This window comes from Ischnura elegans, chromosome 13 (genome assembly GCF_921293095.1).
Source record: "Ischnura elegans chromosome 13, ioIscEleg1.1, whole genome shotgun sequence".
Lineage (NCBI taxonomy): Eukaryota > Metazoa > Arthropoda > Insecta > Odonata > Coenagrionidae > Ischnura > Ischnura elegans.
In genome coordinates, this window is record NC_060258.1 from 18,951,158 (window position 1) to 18,964,446 (window position 13,289).

The 13,289-nt window shown below is 38.5% G+C and overlaps 1 protein-coding gene across 1 annotated transcript in view; it reads left to right on the forward strand.

Annotated features, from left to right (window-relative positions):
* The window catches only part of LOC124170064 (zinc finger protein 236-like), a 149,306-nt gene that overhangs the window by 40,286 nt on the left and 95,731 nt on the right, over window positions 1-13,289 (forward strand). Inside the window, 4 exon segments of the mRNA XM_046548750.1 lie at window positions 3,984-4,171; window positions 10,116-10,354; window positions 12,945-13,026; window positions 13,028-13,110. Of these exon segments, the coding sequence (XP_046404706.1) occupies window positions 3,984-4,171; window positions 10,116-10,354; window positions 12,945-13,026; window positions 13,028-13,110 (592 nt within the window).

Genomic DNA, 13,289 nt, shown 5'->3' on the forward strand with positions numbered 1-13,289 from the left:
AATATAATAATAATATTTATTAACACTGTAGGGATACAATTTTCTGTGGGTTTCGTGAAATAAAATACAGGTTACATTGGCAGAGACATAAAAGAATTGCAGTAAAACACAGATTACAGAATATTCTTAAAAAATTCCTGAACACTATAATAACACTTGCTATATAGCTTGCTTGCTATAACTGAAGACTGGAAAAGTATAGGTGAAATAAAAAGAAGGATAGGAATGGCAAAAGGAGTTTTCAAGAAGAAGAAGAAGAGAGCGTTGTTTAACAAGGTACTGGAATTACAATTGTGGAAGAGATTGGTGAAATGCTGTGTGTGGAGTGTGTTTATGTATGGATGTGAGACTTGGATGATGGGGAAGAGAGAGACAGGGACAGGATTGGGGGGTTTGAGATTTGATTTTGGAGGGAGATGGAGGGAATATGCTGGATGGACGCAAGTGTTAAAAAGGATAGATGAGGAAAGTACATTGATGGACAAAATAAATCAAAGGAAGGGTGACTGGCTGGGACATTTGATGAGGGGAAATGGAATTTTGAAAGTAACTTTGGAGGGAACGGTGGAAGGGATCAGAAGAAGGGGAAGGCTAAAGTTTATCGACAACGTTAAAATTGGAAGGTATGGAGACTTCAAGAAGGTGGCCAGAGACAGGAGGGAATAGAGACAGCTTTGGCGCAGGGGACTTGCCGACGGGCAGATCATGCTATATCATCATCATCATCACCACAAGATGATGATGATATAGCAAGATCTTCAATGTATTTGTAAAAATCATTGCTGAGGTGTAGGGTTTTAAACCAGATGGTAACTTATCGTAAATTGCAGCAATAGAGTACAGTGAGTCCTCGTTTAACGTCACTTAACGTTCCTGAAAAATGTGATGATAAACGAAATGGCATTAATCGAAACATAATATCTCATAGGAAACAATGTAAAAAGTTAATATCGGCTCCTAGACCTCACAATTCCTACGCAAAAAAATGTTAGCGTATAATATCTGGGGCATTTTTTACAATGGGAATGCCAAACTATGGCATAAATACGAGTTCCAGTCTTCATCGACGACAATAGCAGCACTGACATAAATCCTTCTCCATTTTTACATCTTCCGGCATTTGCTTTTCGGCTTCGCTATGGTGGTCACCCAGGCGAGCGTAGCCTGGGCATCATCATCGCTGAAACATTGTCGCAGTTACAGGAACCAAAATTATTGTGAACACGGTGAAAAAAGTGACGACAAAAACTCAGAGTTCCGGAAAAATTCCTTGAAATCACATATTAGGTTCCTGAAAACCATTATGTCAAGTAAAACCTTGCGCACCTACTGAAGAATTTATTTTGCAGAAAATTTACTAAAACCGTAAACGCAATTAACAATAAACACACCGTTTTATACTTTGTAAAGACTGGCTGTATTACCACCCACAAAACGAACAACCTGCAATGCCCGCCACTTCGCATTTTTTCTCGCACGAAATTTAAAAGACTTGACGCTATCGTGAAGCGAAGGTGTGATAAAGGAATGACAATCTCAAAATTTTCGTGACGTTATCGTGAAATGATGTTAAACAGGGTGATGTAGAACAAGGACTCACTGTAATGGGGGCCGTTCTGGCATAGGCTAAATGAATATAGATTACTAGGAATGTCATTTTTAGAGTGAGTGTCATGACTGTGAAAGTTAGAGTTAACTTGAAAGTAATGAGGATAGCTCTTCACAAACACGGCGCAAGGTACAGTAAAACCTCTTTACATCGCAATGGAGGGGACCATAATTTTGGCAATTTGATGTATGGAGGTTCACTATAGAGAGGTTTTAGTGATAGGCACCATCTTTTTATGTCCTTCGGAAATGAAAGGCACTCCTGTCTTTTAAACCATTATATTTATGCGTTTAAACAAACGTGCATGCATTAGTGAACATGTATTTATTATTTAATAATTACAGAAAGCGAGTGCTATCGCATGATTTTTGCCATGATTCAAGAGAAAACAATGTGATCTCTCTGAATTCCACAGTCACTCAGGATAGTTGGATACCTTTTTTCTTATTTACTGTTAGGTATGCTCTCATATGGAACAAAATGGCCACCCACAACTAATGATTAACGTGAAAATTACAGCATATTAAAGATATATAAGAAAAAAAATAGTGAAAAATTTATTGCTGAAAATGTCATTCCAATTAGGTAATCACGGCTGCATTAATGGTCCCTTGGTCTCTCGGTACGAGTTGCGGAGGTAGTTTGGCCGTCTCGGGGGTATCTCCTTGGTATGATAAGTGGAGGTTTTATGATATAAAGAGGTTCAATACAAAGAGGTTTGCCTTTAAATTTACATGTAAATCAGACAGGACCATAGGGGTGGTATGATGTATGGAGGTTTATGATGTAAAGAGGTTCACTACATAAAGGTTTTACTGTATGTATTTTAAATAGGGATGGAGGGATCCAGGATTTTTATCGGATCCGGATTCGGATCGGATCCTTGATTTTCGGAGCTGGATCTTTCGGATCGGATATTTTCGGATCCAAATGCATTTTCAAATTCCTGTTGCTGAGATTCCCCCGATGATTGTTGGGAAGAGTCACACTATGTACCAGTCGTATTTTGCCTTTTTTATTTTCCACGGCTGAAATTCTGCTTAGTAACCTCTGCGAGAGCTTTCAAACAAAATGGTGGGACAAGAATCGCATGCGACGGCGCATTCGAAGATAAAATCGGAACTCTTTCCATACTTATGGGGTGTTGCATTCTCTGAAAGCTATTATTTAAAATTTTGGATCCAAATCCGATGTCTTCCGCGACTTTGGATCCGATGTATCCGATGAAGGGCGATATCCACAGATATTTGGAACATAGGTATCCAAACCGACCATCCCTAATGTTTAATAGTAAAATAACTAAGAAAACTAATAATGGAATGCCACAAAGTTAATAATGAGTCAGCTAATTTTGTATATTGACATAGTTAAAAGTTTATTTGAAGAATTTTATGGTTTTACGACGAGTGTGAATGATCGAAAAATTTTGAGTGCATGAAGCCCAAGGGTCGCCTATAACTGGCTGCACGTGGCATCACCTCACATTTTACCCTTTGGAAGGGGAATTTGTGGAAAATGAACTACAGTGAGTCCTCGTTCTACGTCACCCCGTGCAACGTAATTTCGCGATAACGTCACGAAAATTTTGAGATCGTCATTCGTTTAGTCTTTTAAATTTCGCAAGAGAAAAAATGCAGAGCAGGTTGTTCGTTTTTCGGGCGGTCATGCGGTCAGTCAAAACGAAGTGTAAAGCGGTGTGTTTATTGTTAATTGCGTTTACAGTTTCAGCAAATTTTCTGCAAAATGAATTCTTAGGTGGGTGCGCAAGGCTTTACTTGGCATAATGGTTTTCAGGAACCTAAAAAGTGATCTCAAGGAATTTTCCGCGTAGAACTCGGAGTTTTTGTCGTCACTTTTTCGCAAAAAAAATCCTTGCAAAACGTAAACGTCACGTCGCCGTGTTAACAATAATTTTGGTTTCTTTAATTGCGACGATGTTTCAGCGATTGCCTGTGCGACTAATGGTGATCTGATTGGTGATGCCCAGGTGATGCTCGCCCCTGGCGACCACCATAGCGAATTCCCATCGTAAAAAATGCCCCAGATATGATACGCTAAATTTTTAAATAAAAGGAATTGTGAGGTCTAGAAGCCGATATTCACTTTTAACATTGTTTCTTACGGGATTTATGTTTCGATTAACGTCATTTCGTTTATCATCAAATTTTTCAGGAACGGTAAGTGACGTTGAACGAGGACTCACTGTATTTTTTTGGTAAAACTTCCCCCTTTTGAATGTCTACCATTGATCTTTTTGCAAGGAAATAATTCCCGGAAAATTCATGCCTAAAAAAATCGCTCATTTTCAATTATTTGATGCGGATATGTGCCAGATTTCCAAACTTTTTGATTCGGTTATTTATTTTCAACGCAGGCAACCTGAGGGCGCACATATTGCGTGTGCATGCAATCCCAGTGAGCGGAGAGCAGGCTTTTCGCTGCTACGAGTGCCCTTGCGTCTTCCGCAAGCTTGGCTCGCTCAACGCACACGTGAGCCGCGTCCACGGCCACAGTACGACGACAGTGAACTCCAAGCGCAAGAAGACGGATGGAAGCGGAGTGGTAAGTGGATTCTAACTACAGTTTATTTTTACTAATTTTCCAGGATGTTATGAGGATGTATTGAAGAGTAAGGTCTCAAAAGATGCTATTTCTGATTCGCAATTCGCAATTTTTCTATGATCCAAAAATACAAGATTTTAACACTTTGAGTGCCGGCTGCTAAATTTTAAGCCCTACTGAAAAATCCAGCCATTTTTACTATATTCGTTCATTTTTTAAAACATTAGCATCAAAAATATATTTATATCGATGTGCATTTCAATGAAAATGGACTTTGCTCTTCTTTGTGAATGAGTTGAATTACATTTATTGCTAATTTTTAAATATATAATTTAACAATGAAAACCTTCAGTTTTTGAACAATGAAAAAGTTGCAACATATGATGTACCGCCAAATGCTCATATGCTTATCAATGAACTTAAAGTTTACTTACACCATTTATAAATCAAGAGCGGCTGTATCGTTTTTAATCATGTTTAATTTATTATAATAAAATAAGGATACAAATTCCATACTTTAAAATAATTTTTTTAATATGCTCAATTTGAACTATTTAAAGTATGGAATTTGTATCCTTATTTTATTATAATAAATTAAACATGATTAAAAACGATACAGCCGCTCTTGATTTATAAATGGTGTAAGTAAACTTTAAGTTCATTGATTGTTAGGCGGTACGAAGTTCGCCGGGTCAGCTAGTATAATATGTAGTGTAAAAGACAGTAGTGCCTTTCATTTTCGAGGGACATAGAAAGATGGTGCCCATCACTGAAACCTCTTCATATAGTGAACCTCCATACATCAAATTGCCTAAATTTTGGTCCCCTCCATGACGATGTATAGAGGTTTTGCTGTGCAGGGAGCATTTTGCGAATCACCCCCCCTGCACCGCTCGCATCTTAACTCTTCGATGCGCAATAACGCCCATTCACGTTTGGCCCTTTCACTCTTTCCCTATCCTTACTTTCATCCTTCCCCTCTCCCCCTTCTCTTCACCATGGGCAGCACTTCTTTGTTCCTTATTCCTCTCCTTCCTCCATCTCACCTTCTCCATTCTTTTTCGCGCTCACATCTCGAACGCTCTCATTCTTCTCTGCTCCCTCTTTTGCTGACATCTAAGTTTCCCCATCGTAAAGAGCTGCACCCTTATCAGTATAATTGTTAATAATAATAATAATAAAATTTATTGTTCCGCTGGTCATGTGACATAGAACTCGTCAAATTGGAAGTACCCTATATCTCCGAATATAGTCCCCCTCTGAATATAGTCCCCCCCCCTAGTTTTGAGACCCCAGTTTTGGGAAAAATTTTAAAATGCAAAGGAAGGCAGTTTTTCTGTGGTTAGCAAGTTAAGATTCTAGAGTCAATAAAAACTATTTTTTTCTGTGAATAATAAGAACAAATCTGTTCACACATTTTCCATCACAACAAAATAACTATTCCTAAAATATGTTGTTATCCATTGCATGTATCAGTAATTTATAGTTCCTTAACCAGATGTAATGAAGTAATGAGAAAATTTTTCAAGTATCCAAGGCTATTGTATTTTTTTAAACACTCGCAAATTATTAATATTTTTGATTTCCAAATGACTACAGACAATGTAAATATATAAGCTTTAACATAAAGCCCATAAAGAGTATTGCATTTGGCCCTGAAACTTCCTTAGACCCAGTGTAACACACCCATCGCAAGTCATGTCAAATCCAAGTGACTAGTAGAATTTAGGAAATCTAAATAAAATTGTGTTAAATAAATTATAAATATTATAAAAATATAGCCATCTAATGCCTGCTAAGCAAAATAATTAAACTACAGGACTTACAAATATCAAAGTAATAAAATTAAGAAATAAACTTTTTCCACCAAACATAAACACTGAAAAAATATGTTATCAATTTTCAATGCATCGTTGCGAATCATTGCATAAGTTACACAAAGAGTTTCTGCTCTGCATTTGCGCACAAATTCGACGATATTTTCCTCTAATTCTATGAATCTGCCGCATCGAGACCCCCGAAATGACTTCCGCGATGTATTAGCGCTTTGCAATCTTTCCAAAGACTTTCTTTCCACGCCAAAATTTTCAGCCGTCATATGAATACTATGATTTACGGCGTATTCTGCAACGGCTATTTTTAAATTGGCATCAAAACTACGTCTTTGATGGCTTCTTATCTGCCGCAGGATTGATCCTCATCTTTCTACTTGACCCATCACCTCACTGTTGAACGTAAAATTATTTTTAATAAAGAAAATATCGCTGAAATAATTGCGAAATATTATGTGACGTAATTTATCGATCCTACTTACCCTGGCGAATTGAAGATATTCCTCGATAAATTGATCGCACTCTCGATGCTGAGTCGCTGGATTTCGAACAAATGCAGTAATGCCGGCGCTTCTGGTTTAAAGCCATTGATTATTGCGCCTTTTCAGAAACAAATGCATAACCATTACGCATTCTTGTTCTGTGATGGCGGTAAAGGCAGTGGTTGTAAACACGAACCGCACGGGCACGTAGTAGCTACGGCCGCAATGAAATGCGAAATCGTCACGAAAGGTTTACTTTATCTGTTTATTTTTCGCAATGATTTAAATCGTGTTACTATTTAATGAGCGACGGGTGCATATACTATTGATTCAATTCTAGTGTTCGATTAGTGTGATAGTGTGTGTTTAGTTTTGATTTTAATTATTTATTGTTTTGCGTCATAAAGTGATCAGTGTCGATTGAATTATTCTAACAATACTTTTCCAAGAAAAATTAACGGCTACCCCATGGATTCCGTGAAAACGCATAATCGATATGCTATTTGAATCGGAAGAATCGTATCTTTACAACATTTGTGGCAAAAATTGTCTTAATTTCCGGTAAAACGTGGCAGTATATAGTCATATCTTCGATTATAATCCTCAAAAATATACTCAAATAGAAAGACTACGAGAACATTAGCCATTATGCCGTTATTTATAACTTTATGGTCACCTTTTGTATGCTAAATTGGATTACACTCGATTATAGTCCCCCCCCCTTACTTTTCCTCGGCCATTTTTGGAAAAAAAGGGGGGACTATATTCGGAGATATACGGTATACATATTGTATACAATACTAATACAATATACAAATTTACAATATATGCAATACACAAAAAATCAATTAGAGAATATCTTCCAGGTATTCAGTCAAGTTGTAATACCGTTTGTCGTAAAGAATTTTGCATAATCTGCTTTTGAAAATGGCTGGAGAAGAGACAGGCTTTAAAGAACTTGGGAGCTTATTAATTGTATATTTGGGAAGCTGGGTGGAAAGGACCTCGCCTCAAATACTCTAAATTGTGCCCAAATGCATGTGTATTGCCTCTACCACGTGTATTGTATGAATGGTAGTCACTGTTTGGTGGGAATAGAGAAGGATTGTTTTTAACCAACATAGAGCATTGCAGAATACATATACAGGGGAGTGTAAGAATGCCAAGAGCTTCAAATATTGGCCTACCTGGAGTCCTAACGGACACACCTAAGATGGCTTTGATAGCTTGTTTTAATAATAATTTTAATAAATTAGCAGATAATAAATACAGTAAATTCCGGTTATTACGCGCCTCACTTTACCGCGGTTTCGGATATACCGCGGGTCTCACCATGTCCCCCGAGATGATTACATTGACCTTTTTTTTGTGGTAGGTAACTTTGTGGCGAATTTTATCTCGGCGTGACTACCGACGCGTCGCAACTTCAAGCGACTGTATTAACGCGGTTGGCGACGTATTCCATACATTGTTTCGAAGCCATAAAAAAAACTCGGTAATGCCTGATCGGTCATTGTGTCTTGCGAACTCGAGCTGAAAAGTGTGTTGCACGGCTATAATAATTTTCGAGATTCTGGGAGATTGAGATAATTCTCATTCGTACGTTCGCACCGCGGCGCTCAAACCAAGGTAGGTACTCAATGCTCACAGGCTTCGAGCATTTCATAATGAATGGGCTGTTTTACCTTTGTCTTAATGTGAATATGAAAATTACTTTTTTACGAAAATTTTCATTGATTTTAGGGTTAAAACGATGTCTGTCAAAAGGAAAACTTACACAATAAAAGAAAAGTTGGGCATAATCGACAGAGTGAAACGCGGTGATTCAAAATCAAGTTTATTCAGGGAGTTTGGTGTTCCCGAAGGAACTATTCGTGGTTGGATGAAAGAAGAAGTTAAATTACGATCATTCGTTGATCAAGTGGATGACGAAATAGGACTTGATAGAAAAAAGGCCAGATTGAGTGCTGCTGGTGATGTGGATGAATGTTTGTTCACGTGGTTTGTTCAGAAGCGCAGTGAAGGTGTTCCATTATCTGGTCCACTTTTACAAGCACAGGCAATTAAATTAAATAAACAAATAGGTGGTGCTCATGATTTTGTTGCTTCTGCTGGCTGGCTATCGAGGTGGAAAATTCGCCATAGGGTAGCGCAAGTTAACATGCAAGGAGAATCTCGTTCCAGTGACAGTGAAGCAGCTAGAGAATTCTGTGGGACTTTACGCAAGATGATTGATGAGGGTGAGTACACTGAAGAGCAATTGTATAACTGCGATGAAACCGCTCTCTACTACAGATTGCTTCCAACAAAATCACTTGATATTAAGAAGTCGGCAAATAAATCCGGAATAAAAATGAGCAAAGAAAGAGTGACTTTATTACTGTGCGCGAACAAATCAGGAAGTCACAAGTTAAAACCTCTGTGTATTGGTAAAAATCGAAGTCCTCGGTGCTTCAAGCACGTTAATATGACAGCACTACCCATAAATTACAAAAACAGTCAGAATGCCTGGATGGCTCGAGGCATTTTTTTATCTTGGTTCAATGAAGATTTTGTTCCATCGGTTAAGAGCCACTTAAGATCAAAAAAGTTAGAAGAGAAGGCTCTACTTCTGTTAGATAACTGTCCGGCCCATCCGTCTTCTGAGCTCTTGATATCGAGGGATGGCAAAATAGTGGCTTCATTTTTACCAAAAAATACGACAGCTCTTATTCAGCCCATGGATCAAGGGATAATTAGAGCATTTAAAGCCCATTATCGGCGGGAATTGCTCACTAGTTTCATAAATTCAGAACTGCAGGTACAAGAATATCTGAAAACAGTCACCCTGAAGAATATGGCTTATAATATTGGATTGGCATGGAAGAAAATAACTTCAGCTACAATCCTAAATTGCTGGTCAAAGTGCGAGTATACAGCGGGCGATAGCATGGAAGACGAAGACGAGTTTTTGGGTTTCACGGAAGAGGACGCACGTGAAGCTTCAGATGTTCTTTCTAATAAACTATTTGTGAGTGATCTCGAGGCCTGGGTTCGCGAAGACGAGGAAACTCCTGTATCTGCTTATAATAGTGACGAAGAAATTGTGGCTGCAGTCCAGAGCCGCGCAAAAACAGCTGCATCATCGGAAGATGAGAGCGAGAATGAAGAAGACGAATGTGAGGTCGAGATGCCAAAAATTGGCCATTTATTACATAATATTAGTGAATTGATGAATTGGTTGGAGGGACAAAGTGATTGCGATAGTATTCATCTGTTGCACTTGCAAAGCATAAAAAATTACGTGACAAAGAAAAGCCATCAACTATCGCGGCAAAAGAAAATATCCGAGTATTTTAGTAACTCCCGTTAAAGTAGAGCGTCTAAATCATAAAATAAATATTTTAATAATGTATTACGCAAATAAATTGGCTATAAATTACCTTTAAGGGTTTTTTTTATTGCTTCCCACGTATTTCCCGTTATAACGCGGTTGTCCGATAACGCGGGTGTAAACTATGTCCCCCTAGACCCGCGTTATAACCGAATTTTACTGTATAATTTGAATTGATTGTGCAGAAATAGTCATGTAAAGAGGTTTTGCTGTGTCACAGTGGTATTTTTTAAAGTGCGTGTCGTGCCTGTTTGCAGTCGTGTTCGCTGGACGAGGACGTGTCGGACGTGCTGAGGGATTTGGCCGAGTTGGAGGAGGCGACGAGGCGCCTCAGCGGTGCTGGGGGGGAGGGCGTTGTCGGTGGCAGGAGGAGGGGGGGGAGGGGAGGACTCGGACATCCTGCAGCAGGCGCTCGAGAAGAGCGGACTCTCGGCAGAGGGGAAGAGCAAAGGGGACGACGGCGCTCAAGCACCAAGTGCCGTCCCTCTCCCTCCAGGTACGTACACTACAATACAATTCATTAAGTAGAACCTCACTTGTGAAACTTTCAGCTGAAAACTGAAAAAAAAACCTCACAAGTGAGGAAGTTTCATACATGAGGTTTTTCACTTAAAAAAAGGAGCATGAAATCCTTTTCAATAGAGGCCGGTTTGTTTCCAGGAAGCAATTACTCATTCGGAAGCAAGAAATTGGAACCTAATAATCCTATTTACTCACAAGCAACACCACTGATGATGTCTTACTTTAAGAGAAACATAACTTAGCATTCCTGAACAACATTACCCACTGTTGAACGTCTTGGTCAAATTGGTAGAATTTCTGGCACTAAGCCGTAAGGCTATCATACTGGAGAAATTTCAGAATGGTGATACTAAATGTTCACAGAGAAGCCAATTTTTGAAAAAAGTTGACTCATTAAAAGCAGTTATCAGGAAATTCATTTTACGACCTAAAGACAAACCCAAGGTTGGAGATTGAAGAAATGAAATATCTGAGGAAAGTCATCCAAATTAAACCCATAATTAGGGAGCAAAATTTCACTAATGCGTCACGAAGGCTGAACTGAGCAATGTCACTCACAGTTCCCATATTTACTCAGAGGTAGCACTATTTGAGGCTCTTAGGCCCTTAGTATTCTTAGTTAATATATTCACGTCACAGTGGAATTTGAATTAAAGAACAGTGCACCTAGCTACTCCAAAATTCTCATAATATTTTTTTAAAATCAATGTTGACTTTTTCTTGAATCTACTGAATTGATTTTGTTGCTGCTGAGAATGTATCTTTTACAAAATTAGAACAATATGGTAGCTTAATATGCGAACCGTTTCAGAACCTCGCCTTAAACGCCGTGCATATCTTCATCTACACCTTCATAATACCCTACGAGCCATCTCTAGGGTGTTTGGCAGGGGGTGATCAATCACCAGCATACAATAGGATTCCCACTTGTGCAACAACGGTCATAAAATATTTCGCATAATAACAAAAATTACGTGCACATTCATAAAAATTCAGAACTTACCGACGGTTATTAAGGGCCGTATTCTTAGTTCACCCTACATATCCGTCCCTACATATGAAGAGGCCCCTACATATGTTTCTCAATCGACACTACATAAGTACTTTTTTCACCCTCTATTCCCTCTATTCCGGTGTATTCCGTCGTCAAGTTCTCTGATATGACGTAGATGATGGTGCAGCGCCAAATTTCCATTCTGGTGGCGTAATGGGACCTAACTGTGAAACTAAGAATAGGCGTCCGATAATTTTCGGGTGCATTGTTAGGGCAACAGCTTAAAAAAAACAATCAGTGTCATCCGCCAGGTCGTGTCGGTACCTTAATTATCGCTACAAATACTCTCATGTGGAGCCAAAAGTAGGACCGTATTGTCTTTAAATTTCTTCAAAAGCGGTCTGTCTGTACAAGATAGTGATAATTACGGGGTAAAATTATCATTGACGCGGGAAATTGTGTTGCATCATCAAGGTTCATCATTCACTTTTACCTTCCGTAGTTAGCTTAATTGTATGGCAAAAGGAGGCATGAAAATATGTTTTCTATGGCTATACGTAAACGAAGTATTGGTTTCTCAAAAGTGTACCAAGGGCCAAACTTGAATAATATTGATATATATTTGCAGAACAATGTGACATATACCACTATATTGTACTTACTATTTTTCAGCCAATTTTATTATTTATTTCACATAATGGGTATAATGTGGTAATATTATTACCTTTCAGCTGTGTTACTATACATTTTAAAATGGTTTGTGTGAACTCATCTCCCTTAATATGCATTACAACATAGATTCTTTAATCGAAGTGATCAGCAGACGATATTTGGCTGCCATGTTTTTGTAGGGTGTAGGGCTGGTTCGGATATCCAAAAACAGCCAAATGTAGGGCTTGATGTGGCGTGTGTAGGGCGAGATCAGTTTATGTAGGGGCTGATGACATATCTAGGGTCGGTTGTCCTTACAGGGTCGACCGAGAATACAATCCTTAGATAGATTATGAAAGAAGCAGTTTCAGAAAGCACCAATAAGAGGTCCAGAAACCATTTGCAATGGCTAAGTTCTAGCAACACGTATCTCAAAAATAGCAACTTTTCGGGAGAGCAAAAAACGATTATTGTTTTACTTTCACACCGAAATTGAAAACTAAAAGTTCATAAAACTGAAAAAGAAGCATTTATTTGCAAGCAAAGAGTTGTTTTATGCTTGAATTTTATTTTTTTAATATTATTACACTTTGTTCAAGGTACCCATCTCAAACCGGACGAATTTGAGATGGGTGTTGTTAGAACTTAGCCGTTGATTTCTAATTCCACAGCCATGAAACACAAATTAGCTCATTGTCTAAATATAAGCCTAATATAAATTGTCTAATTATAAAAAAATAAATAAAAAATATAATAAAAAAAATGGTGAATTTGAAAGTTGTTTAATTTCCTTTATTTTTTTGAGTAATTTCTTATGTACTCCATCGTAATTATCACTAATTACATAAAAAATAGTGATAACTACGATTAATTTATAAATTTATTATTTCTCAGTGATTGTGCACATAATTTGTTGCAGGAGGTCCTGGAGATTCGATTCCCTCGCCCAAGAACGACACAAGCATAATCCTGAAGAGGGAGGGCGCGTGCGAGGGATCGTCGCAGTCTGGGGATGCTGACGGCAAGAATGGCAACTCACAGTGTGTCTTGACGCTGGCCGACAAGGCACTTGACGGGACTGTCAGGTAGGGCAGAACTAGACGTCGTTCTGCCGACGGCAACATTTTGATGAAGAAGCGTTCGGTGTTTATTTTTTGGCATATGCCAGAATCCATAGAATTGTGATGACTACTGGCCTCCCACTGCACTGTGAAAACCATAAAACCGAAAATAGGCCGTGAATTTTGTCTCCTGTGAAAAACCT